The sequence below is a fragment of the Triticum urartu genome, chromosome 7A, assembly GCF_056163025.1.
Source record: "Triticum urartu cultivar PI428250 chromosome 7A, HENAU_Tu73, whole genome shotgun sequence".
NCBI lineage: Eukaryota > Viridiplantae > Streptophyta > Magnoliopsida > Poales > Poaceae > Triticum > Triticum urartu.
Genome location: NC_141879.1, coordinates 186,428,856 through 186,453,755, shown reverse-complemented (window position 1 = coordinate 186,453,755; position 24,900 = coordinate 186,428,856). Strand labels below are relative to the sequence as shown.

Genomic DNA, 24,900 nt, shown 5'->3' with positions numbered 1-24,900 from the left:
ATATGCTCCATGACGTTCAAAACATCGTTGAAGTCCCGGTTCTAAGCCGTAAAGCATGGCACACTGAACTATCGAGTAGTCATCAGCTTTGCTCTACCAGGTGTTCATAACATCTGGCGTTGTCACCTAGCGGTGCTTCCAGCACGTAATTCTTATGTGCAGCAATGAGGATAATCCTCAAGTTACGGACCCAGTCCGTGTAGTTGCTACCATCATTTTTCAACTTAGCTTTCTCTAGGAACGCATTAAAATTCAACGGAACAACAGCACGGGCCATCTATCTACAACAACATAGACATGCAAAATACTATCAGGTACTAAGTTCATGATAAATTAAAGTTCAATTAATCAAATTACTTAAGAACTCCCACTTAGATAGACATCTCTCTAATCATCTAAGTGATCACGTGATCCATATCAACTAAACCATGTCCGATCATCACGTGAGATGGAGTAGTTTTCAATGGTGAACATCACTATGTTGATCATATCTACTATATGATTCACGCTCAACCTTTCGATCTCAGTGTTCCGGAGCCATATCTGCATATGCTAGGCTCGTTAAGTTTAAGCCGAGTATTCTGCATGTGCAAAACTAGGTTGCACCCGTTGTATGTGAACGTAGAGCTTATCACACCTGATCATCACGTGGTGTCTCGGCACAACGAACTGTAGCAATGGTGCATACTCAGGGAGAACACTTATACCTTGAAATTTAGTGCGAGATCATCTTATAATGCTACCGCCGAACTAAGCAAAATAAGATGCATAAAGGATAAACATCAGATGCAATCAATATAAGTGATATGATATGGCCATCATCATCTTGTGCCTTTGATCTCCATCTCCAAAGCACCTTCATGATCTTCATCGTCACCGGCATGACACCATGATCTCCATCATCTTGATCTCTATCAACGTGTCGTCACATGGTCGTCTCGCCAACTATTTCTTTTGCAACTATTTCTATCGCATAGCGATAAAGTAAAGCAATTGTATGGCGCTTGCATATTATGCAATAAAGAGACAACCATAAGGCTCATGCCAGTTGTCGATAAATTTAACAAAACATGATCATCTCATACAACAATTTATATCTCATCACGTCTTGACCATATCACATCACAACATGCCCTGGAAAAACAAGTTAGATGTCCTCTACTTTGTTGTTGCAAGTTTACGTGGCTGCTACGGGCTGAGCAAGAACCGTTCTTACCTATGCATCATAAACCACAACGTGGTATAGTGATTGCTTTTTGATCTTCAGAAAGAACCCTGTTCATTGAATCCTATTCAACTAAAGTTGGAGAAGCTGACACCCACCAGCCACCTGTGTGCGAAGCACGTCGGTAGAACCAGTCTCGCGTAAGCGTAAGCGTAATGTCGGTCTGGGCCGCTTCATCCAACAATACCGCCGAATCAAGAATCAACTAGTGACGACAAGGAATATGTATATACCCACGCCCACAGCTCCTTTGTGTTCTACTCGTGCATATAACATCTACGCATAGACCTGGCTCGGATGCCACTGTAGGGGAATGCAGTAATTTCAAAAAAATTCCTACGCACATGCAAGATCTATCATGGTGATGCAAGGCAACAAGAGGGGAAGAGTGTTGTCCACGTACCCTCGTAGACCATAAGCGGAAGAGTTATGACAACGCGGTCGATGTAGTCATACGTCTTCACGATCCGTCCAATCCTAGTACCGAAAGTACGGCAGCTCCGTGATCTGCACACGTTCGGCTCGGTGACGTCCCACGAACTCTCAATCGAGCTGAGTGTCGAGGGAGAGCTTCGTCAGCACGACGGCGTGATGACGGTGATGATGAAGCTACCGGCGCAGGGCTTTGCCTAAGCATTACGATGATATGACTGAGGTGGATTATGGTAGAGGGGGGCACCGCACACGGCTATGGGATCAATGATCAACTTGTGTGTTCTAGGGTGCCCCCTGCCCCCGTATATAAAGGATCAAGGGGGAGGCTAGCCGGCCCTAGAGGCGCGCCAGGAGAGGAGGAGTCCTCCTCCTAGTAGGAGTAGGACTCCGCTTTCCTAGTCCTACTAGGAGGAGGAAGGGGGGAAGGAAGGAGAGGGAGAGAAGAGAAGGAAAGGGGGGCGCCGCCCCCTTCCCTAGTCCAATTCGTACTAGAGGGGGGGGCGCACGGCCCTGCCTTGGCCGGCCCTCTCTCTCCACTAAGGCCCATGTTGGCCCATTAGTCCCCACGGGGGTTCCAATAACCCCCGGGCACTTCGATAATTATCCGGTGACCCCGGGAACTCATCCGGTGTTCGAATATAGTCATCCAATATATCAATCTTTATGTCTCGGCCATTTCGAGACTCCTCGTCATGTCTGTGATCACATCCAGGACTTCGAACTACCTTCGGTACATCAAAACACATAAACTCATAATACCGATCGTCAATGAACGTTAAGCGTGCGGACCCTACGGGTTCGAGAACTATGTAGACATGACCGAGACACATCTCTGGTCAATAACCAATAGCGGAACCTGGATGTTCATATTGGCTCCCACATATTCTACGAAGATCTTTATCGGTTAAACCGCATAATGATATACGTTGTTCCCTTTGTCATGGTATGTTACTTGCCCGAGATTCGATCATCGGTATCTCAATACCTAGTTCAATCTCGTTACCGGCAAGTCTCTTTACTCATTCTGTAATGCATCATCCCGCAGCTAACTCATTAGTCACATTGCTTGCAAGGCTTATAGTGATGTGCATTACCGAGAGGGCCTAGAGATAGCTCTCCGATACTCGGAGTGACAAATCCTAATCTCGATCTATGTCAACTCAACAAACACCATCGGAGACACCTGTAGAGCATCTTTATAGTCACCCAGTTACGTTGTGACGTTTGATAGCACACTAAGTGTTCCTCCAGTATTCGGGAGTTGCATGATCTCATAGTCATAGGAACATGTATAAGTTATGGAGAAAGCATTAGCAACAAACTAAACGATAATCGTGCTAAGCTAACGGATGGGTCAAGTCAATCACATCATTCTCTAATGATGTGATCCCGTTAATCAAATGACAACTCATGTCTATGGTTAGGAAACATAATCATCATTGATTCAACGAGCTAGTCAAGTAGAGGCATACTAGTGACACTCTGTTTGTCTATGTATTCACACATCTACTATGTTTTCGGTTAATACAATTTTAGCATGAATAATAAACATTTATCATGATATAAGGAAATATAAATAACAACTTTATTATTGCCTCTAGGGCATATTTCCTTCAAATACTTCAATCTCACAATCTTTATCAGTTACTCTTTGCTCTCCATATGATTTGTCGTAAGTAAAGAGCAGTCATAAATAACCATACAATACAAACAAACATACAGTAAGTGTTGTGCATGGTGTCAGTGTCATCGTGCTGTTAGATCATGTGCCAGGTTAACTCATAAGAGATTGGAAAACAACATAGTGGTCGTTAATCTCATAAGGAGTACGTATGTGATGTTAAGTTGTGGTTGTCAGATCCGATCGGATAGAATCTCAATAATAAAGTCAAGGTCTATGGATCTTGGATAGCTAATGTTAAACAATATTCAAATTTTTATTTTATTTTTAAATTAGACTAAAGTAGCTAATATGAACTACAACTCACTAGGTTCAATCTACAAAAAGAACCAATTTATTTTGGTTTTTAATTTGCAAGTTATGCCTTATTCAAATTCAAATTCATTCTGTTTGAATTAAAATTTTAAACTATTCAAACTCAAAATTTTATTTTCTTAGGTGAAAGTGCATTTCATAAGGGTCATTCTACAAAAAGAATCACTCAATTTGGATTGACACATAAAAAGTTGCGAGTGTTTGAAGTTCCACAGGGTTTTCTATAAAAGTGCCAATTAATTTCATTTAACAGAAAATTGGGTGGATAATGTTTTGGGTAAGGCTATGATGTGTTGTGCTCTGATTGTCGAGTACCGATTCAGGTTTAAGTGATCTATGTGCATCATTAGATCAATATGAACGACCGAGATTACATGTGGGATAGGGTTTCGGTGGCTCATCAGAGTTCTTCGCCGGAATCTCGCAGGAAAAGTCGGGGACGGTGGCACTGCATTTGGACCTTGTAGGAAATGGAGCTTCGGTGGTCGTTTGGCGTCAGGAAGGGCCTGGTTGGACGCGGACGGGCACGGAGAAGTCGCTGGTGGTCCTGGCCGGGGCTGGGGATGACGATGACGAGCAGGATGAGCTTGTCAGAGTTCTGCAGAGGGCGGAGGTCGTCGGGTGTGGATGCGCATGATGTTTTAGTGCGCATGTGGACAAATGGATGGGACTAGTAGATCCACATGAACGAAATGGAGATGATGGACATGGTCTTGGGGCAAAAAACTTACAGTGGTCGCCAGAGTTGAGCTCGCGGCGGCGACGAGCTTTCGGTTGCCTATGAAGTCGAAGTTCTGGTGGGTTTTGGGCACAACGATGATTTCTACGGGGTTCACTAGCGTGCAGTGGTTCGATTTGTGGTGGTGGATGGTTGAGTTGTGGCTTGTGGTGGCTAGAATCGACCGACGACGAGCGAGGTCAGTGCGGCATTGCGAGCTCGAGGCGGAGTAGCCCGCCGAGGATGTGGAGCGGAGGTAGAGGGGGCCGGGGGCTATTTACTGGACATGGCCATGAGTCCTGGCGTGGCCAGAGTGCGCGAGTGGGAGATCATGGGTGCGGGTGTGCGTCGGGTGCGTGAACATTGGCGACGGTTGCAGGCGAGAGGTGGAGAATGACCTTGACGTGCAGGGCCTGCATGTCAGCAGCTCAGGAGAGAGAGAGAGAGAGAGAGAGAGAGAGAGAGGGGGGGAGGTGCGGGCGGGGCCCTCCATGCAGGCGACTTTCGTGCAATCTAAATGGGCAAAAACTACATCCGCACAGCCTAGCTGAGGAGCATGCGGACTATAAAACATATCATTGAATCTTGCCAAGCCCTTCCTTTTTACTCTCCTGAGTCCTTTTTTCAGCATGCACTGATAGGAGTTTAAGTGTAACTGATAAAAGGGAGCCTTATCCTCTCGCCCCGATCGCTCCTACGAGCGGCGGCTAGAGAGCCCCCATCCTCGGTCGTCCCCGCTCCCCTACCTCTTCCTTCATCCTTGTTGTCGCTAGGCGAAGCCTGGCCTGCCTAGGCGGGGGGGGGGGGGGCTTCCTCTCCCATCGGCTGGTGGTGGCTCACGCGGGGCAGCCAATCCAAAGCTGGTGGCGGCGTGCTGACGGCAGAGCACGACGGCACGGCGATGGGTGGCAGCAAGGGGAGCTCGTATGTGCTGTGCGGACGCGACTGCACCTGGGAGGGGCGTGGTGGGATACGCGAGGCCCGCCCGTGGCTACCATGGGGGTTCGATCTAGCACGGCCAGATCTGGCCGTCGGCGTCACGGGTGGCGTAGGGCTTCCCTCTGCCGGCGATGTCTGGCCCTGGCTGGGGCTCCTCCTTCGGTGGCAACTGCTGCCTCCGGTTGGGGCTTCCCCTGGCTCCGGGTTGGTGGCCTCGATGGGGGCAACTTGTGGTGGTGGCATTGGTCGTTAGCGTGGTCGTGGCACGGCGACTGGCGCTTGACAACGGGGTGCAGGTGGTGGCCTCCCTTCTCCTAGGTTCATGCCGGCGACGCTTGTATGTCAGGGGTTGCTATGACCTAGGGTCTATGCTTGGCGGGCCGGATTTGGGCCCCAGGCAGGTCGGAGCTGACGCTCTGGGTAAGTGAGGTCAGCGGTGGTCTGGGAGGTGCTTGTTGAAGGCGATGGGGTGGCGCGGCTGCTTCGGCTGGCGGCAGTGGATCCGGATTGTGGCGTCTTTGGCGGGCAGAGCGGATCTGGATTGTGGTGGTGGACGATGTCCGACAATGTGCAGGTATGGGGTTGACTTGGTCTGCGTTGGATGCCTTCCGTTTTGCCCTTCTTGCTTGGTGCATGTTTGTGACGTCGGTCCGAGGTTGGCTCTCCGGGCACTGTTGTGCCATCATACGGATTGGCGCTGGTGGCCACAGACATGGCGGCATTCAAGTGTGCTTGTCGGGTCCATTGGTAGTCACTGGGTTGTATCCATCCACGGGTCCACCAGGACCAGCTGGGACACAAGTGTGGGCACTTCCTACAGTGGAGGTGCCGACTCAGACCCGGTGGCTGATGCCGGGCTAGGAGTGAAAGGAGGCCCCTTTCCCTCCTACTAGTTTGGCTGGGTGGTCGTGATGTGGATGGCCGATTGTGCCTAGGGTCCTGGATGCTGGGGCACCGGTTCTTGACGGCGGGCTTCACGGTTGGCTTTCCTCTAGGCTTCGTGGTGGTGGTGGCTCCATCTCTTGGTCGTGTGGGCGACAAGGGGTGTAGTGGTGGGAGGTCTGCGCTAGCAGTGCCCAGATCTGGGGTGGACAAGTTGGCCCTTGTTGAGGTGGTGGCCGGGACTCCTCTTGGTGGTGTAGGTGAGTGTCCGAGTGAAAACTTTGCGTTTCTGACAACGGCGATGCCCGTAGGCGCCGCTTGCTTCTTGAAGACGTCGTTGTAGATCTTGTCCTTCTGCCAGGGCTTCAGGTGAAAACCTTTGTCTGTGTTCAGACTCGGCAGCGGCGACGCTTTGTGCCATCACCCTTCTAGGGGCGTTGTCATGGAGCTTAGGAGTCTTCGGTCGGGCCTCGGCAATATGTTAGGCTTGTTCTATGTTCTTGTTAGTGTTAGGCTTGTTCTACGTTCTTGTTGTATCTTTCGATCTGCTTTGTAAGCGGGCCTTCCCATCATATTGTATCCTTCGGCCGTGTACTTTGATTAGTTGCTTTATATATAAAGTGGGTGAGAGCCTATTTCGAGAGTTTAAGTGTAAGTGATATATGCATATCTTTATCTTCGCGAGAACTTGCACCGGAAACCTACAAGGAGTCTACAACGCATTTTTGTGCAGCTGTTACTGCACCGCCCTTGTTTTTCACTGCATCAAAAGTTCTTCAGCCCTATACCAAGTCAGTTTTTTTTGTGAATCACCAAGTCAGTTGTTCGATGCTCTAATTTAACATGAGATTTTTTTCCCTATATTATACTCACTTTGTAAAGAAATATAAAAGCGTTTAGATCACTACTTTAGTTCTTTAGGGGGGAGTACCTAGTATCATCTCTTAGTAGGCCGATCGTTGATGCTGTCGCTTATATTGGATAACTTTTTTTCCATGGTACTAAACATATCATCTCTTAATTAGCAGTGACATCGCTTAAACGGATAATCTTTTTCTCCATGGTGCTAAAATTATCATCCCTTAGAAGTCACATGTTTTCGAAATAAGCTTCAATAATCACACAGACAGTTTAGACATCACTGAAAAGATAACACATTCTATCAACATGTTCTTGTTCTATATATAGATGTCGTGGAGGTCAATTTTAATAGCACGTTGCCGCCTAACCTATTTCCTTATGCAAGTACAACTATTTTTTTTGAGAAATCTTAAGCAAGTACAACTGCTTTCTGGATTTCGGTCCCTCAGACTGAAAAAGCCTTTCGCGACTTCGGAAAGCCGTGGTGCATTCGGTGAATGTCACGCGGCGGGCTGCTGCAGCTCTACCCTTTGTTTTCTCGATCGGAACTTCACTTTTCACGAGAGATGTCGCTGCAGTGCAGATTCCTGCGGATGCCATCTCCAGGATCCCACGTCTCTGTACATGTCCAAGCGAGACAGGTCATCGGCTGGGAATGGACCAATCATCTCTGCACGAATCTCCGTCCTACACGTCTCTCTCCACCTCTGTCTTAATCCCTTTTTTTCTAAATCTTCGCCAGCGAACGCAGAGTCTTCGTTCACCGGTCACCTTTATGGCCGCCCCGTCTCTGTCAGGGCCACCTCGGCCAAACGTGCAACCTAAAACACAGTAGTGCGGGGCCACACCTAATGTGCTAGGATCTAAATAGCTAAGTAGAGTAGATATTTCCACATTCACCAGAACGAATTTGTTCTTTGGTTTTTTTCGCCGTGTGTAAAGTTGTTGTAGTTGTTTGCCTCAGATGAGTAGGGCGTTTTGGAGGTCGAGCTTCGTGGATACCTTAATTTTAAATTTCAAAATTCTATTTTTTTAATTTCAAAACATTCTGAAAACATAATATTAAGCAAAAGTGCAGAATTATTTTTTATGTGGCTCTCATTTTAACGTATTTCATCATGAAAATCTACGCATATGTACATTATGTCTATGTGTATATGTGTATTATTTAAGAAAGTGGAACGTAAAAGTATGAATTTGAAAATTTCAAAATTAAGACCTCCATGAAACTCGGCCTCCATTTGACATTTTCGGCCTCAGGTAGTCTTTTGAGTGTGAAACTTCTAAAATTATAATAATTTCTAGCCCATATAAAAGGAATTACAAAAAATCAAAACAACACACTTGCTTGGTTATATGTAGAACCACACAACAGCAGGTGTTGTGGCAAGTTAGGTTATGTTATCATGGCATGGACGGTGCCATGCTAATGATTGTTCTGTTTCTTGTATGTTTGAACTAAGAAGATTTATTTGCCACATTTATACATACACATATAACACATTTGAGAAAATTTGCATTACAATAACTTTCATGCGTAGCGCAGACAAGAAAGACAAATATGTACATAAAAAATGGGCCAAAAATGTTTTTGTTGGCCTGAGATTTTTTTTCATAGCTTGCTAATCAAAACATTTTTAATGAAAATTTACAGATCTGTTGTGAATACGCACAAGTTTTCACATGATTTTTTATTTTTTAAACTTGCAAAATATCTTTTTTTAAATAACGGGCTACATGTAAACCATCCTATACAATTCCCGAATCAATGTTTCAGGGGCTAAATTATAAGGGGTCGGTTAAAAATGCTCTTAGCGGACACCATATATACAGCGTTCAGGTATTACATGTGGGTGGTTTATGTCGGGTATATACGCATGCATCTTCTTTTTTGTGGCACTTTGAGAACCATGCCATGCCAGCAGTCGCCCACCGACTTTCAATCCACTGTGCGGTATCTGCATTAAATCCGCATAGAGGTTTCACTTCTATCTAACTAACGTAATCTTCAACCACTTTTTTTCCAGCCGCATTTTCTTTGTGGCTGCTGATGTGAGTGAAGTTCGATCTCTGTTATCTCTAACCTGAACCGGAAACAATAGTAAAATAATGGCTGCACACCATAAGCTTACGGTTTACGGATTGAGTTATTATTAAACAAGGCATCATCGGCAGGTTTAGAGCGTCCAATCGTACATCCGCTGCGGTGCTACGGCTCGTAGTTAATTTCTGGAACAAATATACACAATCAATAATGAACCTTAGACATGGTGTTGCACCAGTCAGGCTCATTGATTTCGGATCAGTATACGTCCCGATCTGTCAGGTTAAAAGCGACTGTTTTGAGTTTATGATCTCTTGGTGACGCTTAGCTGATGACGCGGTGTGTCCGGAAGCAGATGAGATGGGAGCATCACGCCGTCTATCTTGTACTCTCATATTGTTTCCATTTTGAACGGAGTCCTCTGTTGAGTTGGAACGACAGAAGGAAGAGAAGACTCGTGCAATGCTCTCTGTATTCATTCATCTGGAGTTTACACGATATATATCTGTACATGGGCACATGGGCCAACTATACTCACACAAAGCTAGCCATAAGACTCGGGCCTAATTACAACGGACGTGCACGTACGCACGACGTGCACACACACGATCTCTAACACCCCGCCGCAGTCGAGTCGTCGGTGCCTAGCAAGACGCATAGACTGGAGCGGAAGGGTTGAAAAGCTGCCACTGGGAGGCCCTTGGTCATGATGTCTGTTAGTTGTTGAGTTGTAGGAACATGTACAATGCGGAAGTCACCGAGAGCCACCTTCTCCCTGACAAAGTGAATGTCCAGCTCGATGTGCTTGGTCCTTCGATGATGCACGGGATTGGTAGACATGTACACCGCCGAGATGTTGTCACAAAAGACAACCGTGGCCTACGGAAGAGAACAACCAAGCTCATCCAGGAGTTGCCGCAACCAAATGCAGTCAGCGACGGCATTGGCCATGGCTCGGTACTCGGCCTCTGCGCTGGAACGAGAGACAGTGGTCTGTCTCTTGGAGGACCAACTGACGAGTGTGCTGCCGAGGTAGACGCAGTAGCCCGAGGTCGAGCGGCGAGTGTCGGGGCAGCCGGCCCAATCCGCATCAGAGTATGCCACAATGTCTGTGGATGCTGAAGAGGATATGAAAAGACCATAGGTGGAGGTGCCGCAAACATAACACAGGATGCGTTTGATGATGGCGAGATGGCAGTCATGAGGATCATGCATGTGGAGACATGCCTGCTGAACCGTGTAAGCCAAGTCAGGACGCGTCATGGTGAGATACTGAAGCCCACCGGTAAGGCTTCTGTATTCGGACGGATCGGCCATCGGAGAGCCGGCATCAGCAGCGACCTTGGGCGACGTGTCAACAGGAGTGGATGCAGGATGACACTGAGACATGCCGGCCCGCTGAAGAAGCTCGTCAGCGTACTGGGCCTGCGAAGAAACCATGTGGCGTGCGATGAACACGGATGCCGAGGAAGTAGTGTAGGTCACCTAAGTCCGTCATAGCGAACTCGCGCTGGAGCTGATCAACGATGCTGCGGAGGAGGGGCGTCGATGAAGCGGCGAGGACGATGTCGTCGACGTGCAGCAGGAGGTAGGCCGCATCATGGCCCCGCCACAGTATGAATAGCGAGGCGTCGGAGCGAGACGCGGAAAACCCAATAGTGGTGTCGAAGGTGGCGAAGCAATGGAACCATGCCCGCGGGCCTACTTAAGGCCGTACAACGACTTAGAGAGGCGATATACATGATCACGGCAAGCGGTGTCCACGAATCCGGCTGACTAATAGCAGTAGACCTGCTCATCAAGGACGCCATGAAGGAAGGCGTTTTTCACGTCAAGCTGGTGAACAGGCCAGCCACGCAAGCATGCCAAGGTGAGCATGGTGCGAATCGTGGCCGGTTTGACCACCGGAGAGAAGGTCTCCCCGAAATCGATGCCCGGGCGTTGAGCGAAGCCGCGGACAACCCAACGAGCTTTATAGCGGTCCAGAGAGCCGTCGGCTTTTGTTTTGATGCGGAAAACCCACTTATCGGACACGATGTTAGTGTGAGGTGGCCGGGGAACAAGAGTCCACGTGGAGCTAGCTATAAGAGCATCGCATTCTGCCTGCATTGCCGCGCGCCAATTTGGATCTTGCAGGGCAGCGCGGACGGAGGAGGGAATCGGAGAGATGGTGGTGGCGTGCATATTAGCGTAGCGCGGGTTAGGCTGAAAAATGCCATGTCGTTCCCGTGTCACCATCGGATGGGGATGCATGGCAGGCGGCGCGTTCGGAGCAGTGGTAGTTGAAGGGTTGGACGAAGCCGCAGCAGGCGAGGTGGGTGTAGGGGATGGTGGGTTCGACGGAGTGGGAGGTGTCCCACGTGCAGAGGGCGAGATGGCTGGAGGAGTAGGCTGCATGCGTGAGTTGGGATGGGTGGGTCGGGAGAGCCATGTGCAACGGGCGAGGGTGGATGCATGTGCTGCATGGGTGGGGTAGTTTGGGTGGGGATGGACCGGGCGAGCTAGATGGCGAGCATGTAGCAGTGGGCTCGGGCGGCGCCCATGCAGGAGTGGTTGGCGCGGCGTGATCCTGGTGGTTTGGATCGATGGAGGAATTGGTGGAGATAGATGATGTGCCAGGCAGCGTTTTGAACAGGAAGACAGTCTCTACAAACGTAACGTGTCGTGAGAAAATAATACGCCGTGAGATCGGATCGTAACAACGATATCCCTTTCGGTCATCAGGGTAACCAAGAAAACGCATGCTACAGAGCGGGGAGATAGCTTGTGGGCTGTCGTGGCGAGGAGATTTGGGTAGCAGAGGCATCCGAAGACGCGTAGATGGCAGAATTCAGGTGTGCGGCCGAAAAGTAACTCGAACGGCGTGGTAAGGAGTCGAGGTTTGCATGGCCGCCGGTTGAGGAGATATGAAGAGGTAGAAAGGGCTTCGGCCCACCAGCGCGGTGGCATGGAGGCATGAAGAAGAAGGGTGCGGACTCCGTCGTTAAGTGTGCGAAGGATGCCCTCAGCCTTGCCATTTTGTTGGGAAGTGTATGGGCGTGTGAGGCAGAGGAGGGTGCCGTGGGAGGCGAGAAGGGTGCAGTTGGCGTGGTTATCGAACTCTCGGCCATTGTCAGTTTGAAAGGCGAGAATGGGGTGAGAGAATTGAGTTTGGACGTAGGCATAAAAGAGAACAAGGAGGCGATGAACTTCGGACTTGCCACGAATGGGAAAGGTCCACACATAATGAGTAAAATCATCAAGAATAACTAAATAGTATTGATAACCAGATACACTCAAGACGGGACTTGTCCACAAATCACAATGACAGAGTTCAAAGTGAAAAGTTGTTTGCGAAGTAGAAGAAGCAAATGGGAGCCTAGTGTGTTTGCCTAAGCGACAAGCATCGCAGTGGGGCATCGAGTTTTTATTGTTGCTGAACTTGAAGTAGGAAGAAGCCTTGGCGAGGACGGCGGCGCCGGGGTGCCCGAGACGCTGGTGCCATAGACTGGCCGTGACGGTGGTGGCGAGGCAGTGACGAGGAGGGACGAACGTGTAGATGTCGCCGGTGGAGTCACATCGGAGAAGCACCGCCTTGGTAGCCAGATCCTTGATAGAAAAACCATGGGGATCAAATTCAACGGAAACAGAATTATCGCGAGTAAAAGCTCGAACAGAAACTAAGTTTTTGATAAGAGAAGGGGATATGAGGATTTCTAGGAGAGGGAGAGTATGGGAGGGAGTTGGAAGAGAAGCAGAACCGAGACCCATGATGGGGAGGGTGGAGCCATCGCCTACCACGATGGATGAGGGAGAGGATGGATTGGGAGAGAAGAAAGGAATACAAGCGCCCGAGCTCATGTGTGACGATGCCCCGCCGTCGAAGATCCAGTCGCCGCCGGGAGTGGAGGGCGGCTGCACGGACATCTGGTGCAGGGCAGCGATCAGGGCGGCCTGGTCCCACTGAGGAGACGGCGCAGGGCTCGCCGCCGGCTGGAGTGAGTGCGGGGCCGCAGGGCGCACCGCCGCCTGGAGCGCGTGCGGAGCCGCCGGAGCAGAGGGGCGCGCGCCGAGGATGCCCTGGAAGGTCCCGGCAACTATGGTGGGAGGGCGCGAGCCGCTCGGGGCACCGTGGTGACCAGGGGCTGGCACGCCCCCGCCGTAGGAAGAGCCGACGCCCTGGGACGGATTTTGCTTGCGTTTCTTCCGGCCGTGCGACCCGGAGGAGCCAGCGGAGGGGCCAGCACCTGCAGACTGGGCGCCCAGTAGCGCCAAGTTGAAGGAGGGGGTCGGTGTCGGGGCAGGCGCGGGCGGGCGGGTGGCGTAGAGTGCGGTGGCCTGCGCCAGCAGGGCGGTGTTGGAAATATGCCCTAGAGGCAATAATAAATTGGTTATTATTATATTTCCTTGTTCATGATAATCGTTTATTATCCATGCTATAATTGTATTGATAGGAAACTCAGATACATGTGTGGATACATAGACAACACCATGTCCCTAGTGAGCCTCTAGTTGACTAGCTCGTTGATCAATAGATGGTTACGGTTTCCTAACCATGGACATTGGATGTCGTTGATAACGGGATCACATCATAAGGAGTATGATGTGATGGACAAGACCCAATCCTAAGCCTAGCACAAAGATCGTGTAGTTCGTATGCTAAAGCTTTTCTAATGTCAAGTATCATTTCCTTAGACCATGAGATTGTGCAACTCCCGGATACCGTAGGAATGCTTTGGGTGTATCAAACGTCACAACGTAACTGGGTGATTATAAAGGTGCATTACAGGTATCTCCGAAAGTGTCTGTTGGGTTGGCACGAATCGAGACTGGGATTTGTCACTCCGTGTAAGCGGAGAGGTATCTCTGGGCCCACTCGGTAGGACATCATCATATGCGCAATGTGACCAAGGAGTTGATCACGGGATGATGTGTTACGGAACGAGTAAAGAGACTTGCCGGTAACGAGATTGAACTAGGTATTGGATACCGACGATCGAATCTCGGGCAAGTAACATACCGATAGACAAAGGGAATTGTATACGGGATTGATTAAGTCCTTGACATCGTGGTTCATCCGATGAGATCATCGTGGAACATGTGGGAGCCATCATGGGTATCCAGATCCCGCTGTTGGTTATTGACAGGAGAACGTCTCGGTCATGTCTGCATGTCTCCCAAACCCGTAGGGTCTACACACTTAAGGTTCGGTGACGCTAGGGTTATGAAGATATGTGTATGCAGTAACCCGAATATTGTTCGGAGTCCCGGATGAGATCCCGGACGTCACGAGGAGTTCCGGAATGGTCCGGAGGTAAAGATTTATATATAGGAAGTCCTGTTTCGGCCATCGGGACAAGTTTCGGGGTCATCGGTATTGTACCGGGACCACCGGAAGGGTCCCGGGGGCCCACCGGGTGGGGCCACCTATCCCGGAGGGTCCCATGGGCTGAAGTGGGAAGGGATCCAGCCCAAAGTGGGCTGGGGCGCCACTTCCCTTATGGCCCATGCGCCTAGGGTGAAGGGGGAAACCCTAAGGAAGAGTCCCAAGGAGGGAAGGCACCTCCTAGGTGCCTTGGGGGGGGGGGGGAGGACTCCTCCCCTGGCCGCCGCCCCCTGGAGATTGGATCTCCTAGGGGCTGGCGCACCCCCCCCCTTGGGATTCCTATATATAGTGGGGTAGGAGGGCCTCTCAAACACACCTTTTGCCTTTGGTGCAGCCCCTCCCTCTGTCCCCGTTACGTCTCTCTCTCTCGTAGTATAGGCGAAGCCCTGCTACTGTGACGCCCTGCATCCACCACCACGTCGTCGTGCTGCTGAATCTTCATCAACCTCTCCCTCTCTCCTTGCTGGATCAAGGCGTGGGAGACGTCATCGGGCTGTACGTGTGTTGAACGCGGAGGTGCCGTCCGTTCGGCACTAGGATCATCGGTGATCTGAATCACGACGAGTACGACTCCATCAACCCCGTTCACTTGAACGCTTCCGCTTAGCGATCTACAAGGGTATGTAGATGCACTCTCCTTCCCCTCGTTGCTGGTTTCTCCACAGATAGATCTTGGTGATACGTAGGAAAATTTTGAATTTATGCTACGTTCCCCTACAGTGGCATCATGAGCTAGGTCTATTGCGTAGATTCTATGCACGAGTAGAACACAAAGTAGTTGTGGGCGTTGATTTTGTTCAATATGCTTGCCGTTACTAGTCTTATCTTGATTCGGCGGCATCGTGGGATGAAGCGGCCTGGACCAACCTTACACATACTCTTATGTGAGACCGGTTCCACCGACAAACATGCACTAGATGCATAAGGTGGCTGGCGGGTGTCTGTCTCTCCTACTTTAGTCGGATCAGATTCGATGAAAAGGGTCCTTATGAAGGGTAAATAGAAATTGGCATATCACGTTGTGGTCTTTGCGTAGGTAAGAAACGTTCTTGCTAGAAACCCATAGTAGCCACGTAAAACATGCAAACAACAATTAGAGGACGTCTAACTTGTTTTTGCAGGGTATGCTATGTGATGTGATATGGCCAAAAGGATGTGATAAATGATATATGTAATGCATGAGATTGATCATGTTCTTGTAATAGATGATCATGGAGCCCCAAGATGGAGATCAAAGGAGCTATATGATATTGGCCATATCATGTCACTATTATTTGATTGCATATGATGTTTATCATGTTTATACATCTTATTTGCTTAGAACGACGGTAGTAAATAAGATGATCCCTTACAACAATTTCAAGAAGTGTTCTCCCCTAACTGTGCACCGTTGCTACAGTTCGTCGCTTCGAAGCATCACGTGTTAATCGGGTGTGATAGATCCTTTCGTTCACATACAACGGGTGTAAGCAAGATTTACACATGCAAAAACACTTAGGGTTAACTTGAAGAGCCTAAGCATGTGAAGACATGGCCTCTGAACACAGAGACCGAAAGGTCGAACACGAGTCGTATGGAAGATACGATCAACATGAAGATGTTCACCGACGTTGACTAGTCCGTCTCACGTGTTAATCGGGCATGGCCTGGTCGACTCGGATCGTGTAATACTTAGATGACTAGAGGGATGTCTAATCTAAGTGGGAGTTCATAAGATGAACTTAATTATCCTGAACATAGTCAAAAGGATTTTGCAAATTATGTCATAGCTCACGATATAGTTCTACTGTTTAGTTATGTTCCTAGAGAAAATTTAGTTGAAAGTTGATAGTAGCAATTATGCAGACTAGGTCCGTAAACTGAGGATTGTCCTCATTGCTTCTTAGAAGGCTTATGTCCTTAATGCACCGCTCAGTGTGCTGAACCTCGAACGTTGTCTGTGGATGTTGCGAACATCTGACATACACGTTTTGATAACTACATGATAGTTCAGTTAAATGGTTTAGAATTGAGGCACCAAAGATGTTTTGAAACGTCACGAAACATATGAGATGTTTTGAGGGCTGAAATTGGAATTACAGGCTCGTGCCCACGTCAAGAGGTATAAGACCTCCAACGATTTTTCTAACCTGCAAACTAGGGAGAAAAGCTCAATTGTTGAGCTTGTGCTCAGATTGTCTGAGTACAACAATCATTTGAATCGAGTGGGAGTTAATCTTCCAGATAAGATAGTGATGTTTCTCCGAAGTCATTACCACCAAGCTGCTAGAGCTTCGCGATGAACTATAATATATCAGGGACATATATGATGATCCTTGAGATATTCGCGCTGTTTGACACCAAAGTAGAAATCAAGAAGGAGCATCAATTGTTGATGGTTGGTGAAACCACTAGTTTCAAGAAGGGCAAGGGCAAGAAGGGATAGTTCATGAAATGGCAATTCAGCTGCTGCTCTAGTGAAGAAACCCAAAGTTGAACCCAAACCCGAGACTAAGTGCTTCTGTAATAAAGGGAACAGCCACTGGAGCAGAATTACCCTAGATACTTGGTAGATTAGAAGGCTGGCAAGGTCGATAGAAGTATATTGGATATACATTATGTTAATGTGCACTTTACTAGTACTCCTAGTAGCACCAGGGTATTAGATACCGGTTCGGTTGCTAAGTGTTAGTAACTCGAAATAAAAGCTACGGAATAAACGGAGACTAGCTAAAGGTGAGCTGACAATATGTGTTGGAAGTGTTTCCAATGTTGATATGATCAAGCGTCGCACGCTCCCTCTACCATCGAGATTGGTGTTTGCGTTGAGCATAGACATGATTGGATTATGTCTATCGCAATACGGTTATTCATTTAAGGAGAATAATGGTTACTCTGTTTATTTGAATAATACCTTCAATGGTCTTGCACCTAAAATGAATGGTTTATTGAATCTCGATCGTAGTGATACACATGTTCATGCCAAAAGATAGTAATGATAGTACCACCTACTTGTGGCACTGCCACGTAAGTCATATCGGTATAAAACGCATGAAGAAGCTCCATGTTGATGGATCTTTGGGCTCACTCGTTTTTGAAAAGTTTGGGACATGCGAACCATGTCTATTGGTATATATGCATGAAGAAACTCCATGCAAATGGACCGTTTTGTACTCGCTTGATTTTGAATCACTTGAGACATGCAAATCATACCACATGGGCAAGATGACCGAAAGCCTCGTTTTTCAGTAAAATGGAACAAGAAAGCAACTTGTTGGAAGTAATACATTTTTGATGTGTGCAGTCCAATGAGTGCTGAGGCATGTAGTGGATATCGTTATATTCTTACTTCACAGATGATTTCAGTAAATGTTGAGTATATTTACTTGATGAATCACGAGTCTGAATTATTGAAAGGTTCAAGTAATTTCAGGGTGAAGTTGAAAGATCATCGTGACAAGAGGATAAAATATCTATGATATGATCATAGAGATGAATATCTGAATTACGAGTTTGGCACAGAATTAAGACATTGTGGAAATTGTTTCACAACTGATACAGCCTGGAACACCATAGTGTGATGGTGTGTCCGAACATCATAACTGCACCCTATTGGATATGATGCATACCATGATGTCTCTTATCAAATTACCACGATAGTTTATGGGTTAGGCATTAGAGACAACCACATTCACTTTAAATAGGGCACCACGTAATTCCGATGATATGACACCGTATGAACTATGGTTTAGAGAAACCTAAGCTGTCATTTCTTGAAAGTTTGGGGCTGCGACGCTTATGTGAAAAAGGTTTCAGGTAGATAAGCTCGAACCCAAAGCGGATAAATGCATCTTCATAGGACAACCCAAAATAGTTGGGTATACTTCCTGTCTCAGATCCGAAAGCAATAAGGGATTGTTTCTAGAATCGGGTCCTTTCTCGAGGAAAAGTTTCTCTCGAAAGAATTGAGTGGGAGGATGGTGGAGACTTGATGAGGTTATTAAACCGTCTCTTCAACTAGTGTGTGGCAGGGCACAGGAAGTTGTTCCTATGGCACCTACACCAATTGAAGTGGAAGCTTATGATGGTGATCATGAAACTTCAGATCAAGTCACTACCAAACATCGTAGCATGACAAGGATGCGTTCTACTTCAGAGTGGTACGTAACCCTGTCTTGGAAGTCATGTTGCTAGACAACAATGAACCTACGAGCTATGGAGAAGCGATGGTGGGCCTGGATTCCGATAAATGGCTCAAGGCCATATAATCCGAGAGAGGATCCATATATGAAAACAAAGTGTAGACTTTGGAAGAACTACTTGATGGTCATAAGGCTGTTGAGTACAGATGGATTTTAAAAAGGAAGACGGACAATGATGGTAATGTCACCATTAAGAAAGCTCGACTTGTCGTTAAGATGTTTTCCGACAAGTTCAAAGAGTTGACTACGATGAGACTTTCTCACTCGTAGCGATGCTAAGAGTCTGTTGGAATTATATTAGCGATTACTGCATTATTTATGAAATCTTGCAGATAGGATGTCAAAACATTGTTTCCTCGACGATTTTCTTGAGGAAAGGTTGTATGTGATACAACCGAAAGGTTTTGTCAATCCTGAAAGATGCTAATAAGTATGCAAAGCTCCAGCATTCCTTCTAAGGAATGGAGTAAGCATCTCGGAGTTGGAATGTATGCTTTGATGAGATGATCAAAGATTTTGGGTTTATACAAAGTTTATGAGAAACTTGTGTTTCCAAAGAAGTGAGTGGGAGCACTATAGAATTTCTGATAAGTATATGTTGACATATTGTTGATCAGAAATGATGTAGGATTTCTAGAAAGCATATAGGGTTATTGGAAAGTGTTTTCAATGGAAAGCCTGGATTAAGCTACTTGAACATTGAGCATCAAGATCTATAAGGATAGATCAAAACGCTTAATGGTACTTTCAAATGAGCACATACCTTGACATGATCTTGAAGCTGTTCAAGATGGATCAGTCAAAGAAGGAGTTCTTGCCTGAGTTGTAAGGTATGAAGTTAAGACTTAAAGCTCGACCATGGCAGAATAGAGAGAAAGGACGAAAGTCGTCCCCTATGCTTAAGACGTAGGCTCTACAGTATGCTATGCTGTGTACCGCACCTGAAGTGTGCCTTGCCATGAGTCAGTCAAGGGGTACAAGAGTGATCCAAGAATGGATTACAGGACAGCGGTCAAAGTTATCCTTAGTAACTAGTGGACTAAGGAAGTTTCTCGGTTATGGAGGTGGTAAAAAGAGTTCGTCGTAAAGGGTTACGTCGATGCAAGCTTAACACCTATCCGGATAGCTCTGAGTAGAGATACCGGATGCATATAATGGAGCAATAATTTAGAATAGCTCCAAGTAGAACAGTTATTTGGAATAGCTCCAAATAGAGCGTGGTAGCTACATCTAGGAGATGACATAGAGATTTGTAAAGCACACACGGATCTGAAAGGTTCGCACCCGTTGACTAAAACCTCTCTCACAAGCAACATGATCAAACCTAAAACTCATTGAGTGTTAATCACATAGTGATGTGAACTAGACTACTGACTCTAGTAAACTCTTGGGTGTTAGTCACATGGCGATGTGACCTGTGAGTGTTAATCACATGGCGATGTGAACTAGATTATTGACTCTAGTGCAAGTGGGAGACTGTTGGAAATATGCCCTAGAGGCAATAATAAATTGGTTATTATTATATTTCCTTGTTCATGATAATCGTTTATTATCCATGCTATAATTGTATTGATAGGAAACTCAGATACATGTGTGGATACATAGACAACACCATGTCCCTAGTGAGCCTCTAGTTGACTAGCTCGTTGATCAATAGATGGTTACGGTTTCCTAACCATGGACATTGGATGTCGTTGATAACGGGATCACATCATAAGGAGTATGATGTGATGGACAAGACCCAATCCTAAGCCTAGCACAAAGATCGTGTAGTTCGTATGCTAAAGCTTTTCTAATGTCAAGTATCATTTCCTTAGACCATGAGATTGTGCAACTCCCGGATACCGTAGGAATGCTTTGGGTGTATCAAACGTCACAACGTAACTGGGTGATTATAAAGGTGCATTACAGGTATCTCCGAAAGTGTCTGTTGGGTTGGCACGAATCGAGACTGGGATTTGTCACTCCGTGTAAGCGGAGAGGTATCTCTGGGCCCACTCGGTAGGACATCATCATATGCGCAATGTGACCAAGGAGTTGATCATGGGATGATGTGTTACGGAACGAGTAAAGAGACTTGCCGGTAACGAGATTGAACTAGGTATTGGATACCGACGATCGAATCTCGGGCAAGTAACATACCGATAGACAAAGGGAATTGTATACGGGATTGATTAAGTCCTTGACATCGTGGTTCATCCGATGAGATCATCGTGGAACATGTGGGAGCCATCATGGGTATCCAGATCCCGCTGTTGGTTATTGACAGGAGAACGTCTCGGTCATGTCTGCATGTCTCCCGAACCCGTAGGGTCTACACACTTAAGGTTCGATGACGCTAGGGTTATGAAGATATGTGTATGCAGTAACCCGAATATTGTTCGGAGTCCCGGATGAGATCCCGGACGTCACGAGGAGTTCCGGAATGGTCCGGAGGTAAATATTTATATATAGGAAGTCCTGTTTCGGCCATCGGGACAAGTTTCGGGGTCATCGGTATTGTACCGGGACCACCGGAAGGGTCCCGGGGGCCCACCGGGTGGGGCCACCTATCCCGGAGGGTCCCATGGGCTGAAGTGGGAAGGGATCCAGCCCAAAGTGGGCTGGGGCGCCACTTCCCTTATGGCCCATGCGCCTAGGGTGAAGGGGGAAACCCTAAGGAAGAGTCCCAAGGAGGGAAGGCACCTCCTAGGTGCCTTGGGGGGGGAGGACTCCTCCCCTGGCCGCCGCCCCCTGGAGATTGGATCTCCTAGGGGCTGGCGCACCCCCCCCCTTGGGATTCCTATATATAGTGGGGTAGGAGGGCCTCTCAAACACACCTTTTGCCTTTGGTGCAGCCCCTCCCTCTCTCCCCGTTACGTCTCTCTCTCTCTCGTAGTATAGGCTAAGCCCTGCTACTGTGACGCCCTGCATCCACCACCACGCCGTCGTGCTGCTGAATCTTCATCAACCTCTCCCTCTCTCCTTGCTGGATCAAGGCGTGGGAGACGTCATCGGGCTGTACGTGTGTTGAACGCGGAGGTGCCGTCCGTTCGGCACTAGGATCATCGGTGATCTGAATCACGACGAGTACGACTCCATCAACCCCGTTCACTTGAACGCTTCCGCTTAGCGATCTACAAGGGTATGTAGATGCACTCTCCTTCCCCTCGTTGCTGGTTTCTCCATAGATAGATCTTGGTGATACGTAGGAAAATTTTGAATTTATGCTACGTTCCCCTACAGGCGGAGCGGGCGGCGACGCGCGCCTGTCGGGCGAGGCGCTGCTCCTCCAGTTGGAGGAAGGCACGCAACTTGACGAAGGTGGGAAGACGGCCGCTAGTCATGTGAGGCACGACGTGTTGGAAGCGATCGTCGAGGCTGTGCAGGACGTTGTGGACGAGATCCCGGTCCTTGACGCGGTGACCAAGGTCCCGAAGAGTGTCCGCCATTTGCTTGAGCTTGGAGGTGTAGTCGACGACGGAAAGCTCGCCCTGGATGAAGCCGTGGAACTCGTTGAGGAGGTAGGTGATGCGCGCATCCCGATTGTTGCGGAAGAGGGAGCGGAGGGACCTCCAGAGCGTGTACGCCGTGTCCTTGCGATCTGCGACAATCTCCAGAGTCGAGGCGGTCACCGTGGCGTTGTACCACGAGAGGATGGCGAAGTCGGTGAGAGCCCAGTCGGAGGAGGCGTGCGCCGGCGAGCCATCGACGTGATGGGTGAGCCCGAACTTGGCGAGAGCAGCGAGGAACTCACGCCGCCATAAGCCATAGTTTTCTTTCTTGAAGTCCAGAGTGGCCATGACATGATCACGGATGCGGAGGCTCTGAATCTGGACAGTGGGAAGAGACTGGGTGGCCACGGGGGCACCGAACTCCTCATCGGAGTCTGAGGCGCCGGAGGAGAGGTCGGACGAAGAGCTCATGGTGGCGAGGGACGAGAGAAGGCAGCGGAAGGGTGGGATCTAGAAAACTGATACCATGTTGAGTTGGAACAACAGAAGGAAGAGAAGACTCATGCAATGCTCTCTGTATTCATTCATCTGGAGTTTACACGGTATATATCTGTACATGGGCACATGAGCCAACTATACTCACACAAAGCTAGCCATAAGACTCGGGCCTAATTACAACGGACGTGCACATACGCACGACGTGCACACACACGATCTCCGTTCTCTGTCCATTGGGCATGGCCCATCGGATGAGGAGCAAAGTACTATTAAGAAACTAAAGGAGGCACTGCATCTGGAAGAGGTGTGGTACCGGCAGAGGTCTCGCGTTCCTTGGCTACGGGAAGGGATCGTAATACCAAGTATTTTCAGGCCCAAGCCTGGAAGCGTCAGAGGATGAACAAAATTCAGGGACTTAGGCGATCTGATGGATCGGTCTGTGTGGATGAGAGCGAGAACAAGGAGGAAGTACAACAGTTCTATCAGAACCTATACCAGTCTGACGGCTTTCATTATCCAAGCAAGTTATTTGCTCATGTTCCGGCCAAAATCTCAGATGCGATGAACATGGAGCTTACTAAACCCTACATTGCGGAGGAGGTTAAAACCGCGCTTTTCCAGATGGCTCCTTCAAAAGCTCCCGGTTTGGATGGGTTCACCGCGGGGTTTTATCAAAAGCACTGGGACCTTCTTGGTGGAGAAGTTACTAATGCAGTTTTGGATTTCTTAAATGGTGGGGAGTTAGCCCCTGGACTGAATGATACCTCCATTACCATAATTCCAAAGGTAAAGCATCCCCAGTCTATTTCTCAGTACCGTCCAATCGCTTTATGTTCTGTCTTGTATAAGATTGTGAGTAAGGCAATTACAAACCGGATGCGATGCATCATGGATGAGATTATCAGTGAGGAACTAAGTGCTTTTGTTCCGAGTCGTCTAATAACTGATAATGTGCTTGTGGCATACGAGAGTGTGCACACAATGCGAAGAAGGAAAAAAGGAAATAATTATTCTTGTGCGGTCAAGCTTGATATGATGAAAGCTTACGACCGTGTCGAGTGGCATTATCTCAAAGAAATTCTGTCCAAGATGGGGTTCAGTATTGTTTTTGTCAGGTTGATCATGAAATGTGTATCCTCAGTTCGCTTTTCGGTTCGCGTAAACGATGAGCTACTGCCGTTCTTCACCCCCTCAAGGGGGCTCCGTCAAGGCGACCCTGCCTCGCCATATCTGTTCCTAATATGTGCGGAAGGTTTTTCCTCCTTGTTGAAATCTTACAACGGAGGGTTCATTGACAGAGGTTTGAGAGTAAGCTATAGATCACTGCAGATGACAGTCTTATTTTTATTGATGCCAAAGATCATAGTGTTCTCAGACTTAATGAGATTTTGAGAATCTATGGTGATGCTTCTGGACAGCGAGTTAACCGGGAAAAGAGCTCCATCTTCTTCAGTACAAACACTCCTGACCAAGTGAAGGAAGTTATGAAAACTGTGTTGAGTATCCAAGTGGAAGCTTTCAATGAGAAAAATCTCGGGCTGCCAACGGCTGTTGGTCGTATCATGAGTGGAACCTTTGATCATATCGGTGAGAGAGCCCGTGGGTATATGAATGGGTGGTCGGAAAAATTGCTTGCATGCGTTGGGCATGAGACGCTCATCAAGTCAACGGCTCAAGCTATTCCTACCTATCCGATGAGTACTTTTCTGTTTCCAAAAAAGGTATACAAGAGCCTGACCTCCCCCATGGCGAAATTCTTCTGCAGCAGCTCTTTGGATAAGAAAGCAATGCATTGGTTGTCCTGGGAGGAAATGACTAAACCAAAGTGCATGGGTGGAATGGGTTTTAGAGACTTACATTTGTTCAATCTTGCTATGCTTGGTAAACATGGGTGGCGTTTTATGACGAACCCCAACTCCTTGTGTGCAAGGGTTTTGAAAGGACGATACTTTCCGGAGACTGATTTTATGCAAGCACCGGTTCCAAAATCGGCATCGGCTACTTGGAAGGCAATCATCGCGGGAAGAGAAGCCCTAAATGTTGGGTTGATTGCAAGGGTGGGCGATGGAAGTACTATTTTAGTGTGGCACCAAAATTGGATACCAGGTACTATCTCCATGCGCCCGATCTCGAGACCTCCTAATACCAATATCGAGAGAGTTTCCGAGCTTATTGACTCTGAGAATTGGTCCTGGAGGCAAGATGTTCTTAGGGAAATCTTCATTGCCCCCGACGCTGATGCCATTCTTAATATCCCTATCCAGGGGGGTGGTGGTGAGGACTCCTTTGCTTGGGCTTTTGAAAAATCTAGCAACTACACTA

The 24,900-nt window shown here is 48.0% G+C and overlaps 1 protein-coding gene across 1 annotated transcript; it reads right to left on the bottom strand.

Moving 5' to 3' along the window:
• Positions 1-10,511: 10,511 nt before the first annotated feature.
• Positions 10,512-22,551, bottom strand: LOC147958908 (uncharacterized). Its single transcript, XM_087532360.1, has 3 exons — positions 21,870-22,551; positions 12,472-13,449; positions 10,512-10,801 (listed from the first exon to the last, which is right to left on the bottom strand). The coding sequence occupies exons 1-3, from the start codon at positions 22,549-22,551 to the stop codon at positions 10,512-10,514; spliced, it is 1,950 nt and encodes a 649-aa protein (XP_087388486.1).
• Positions 22,552-24,900: the final 2,349 nt, after the last annotated feature.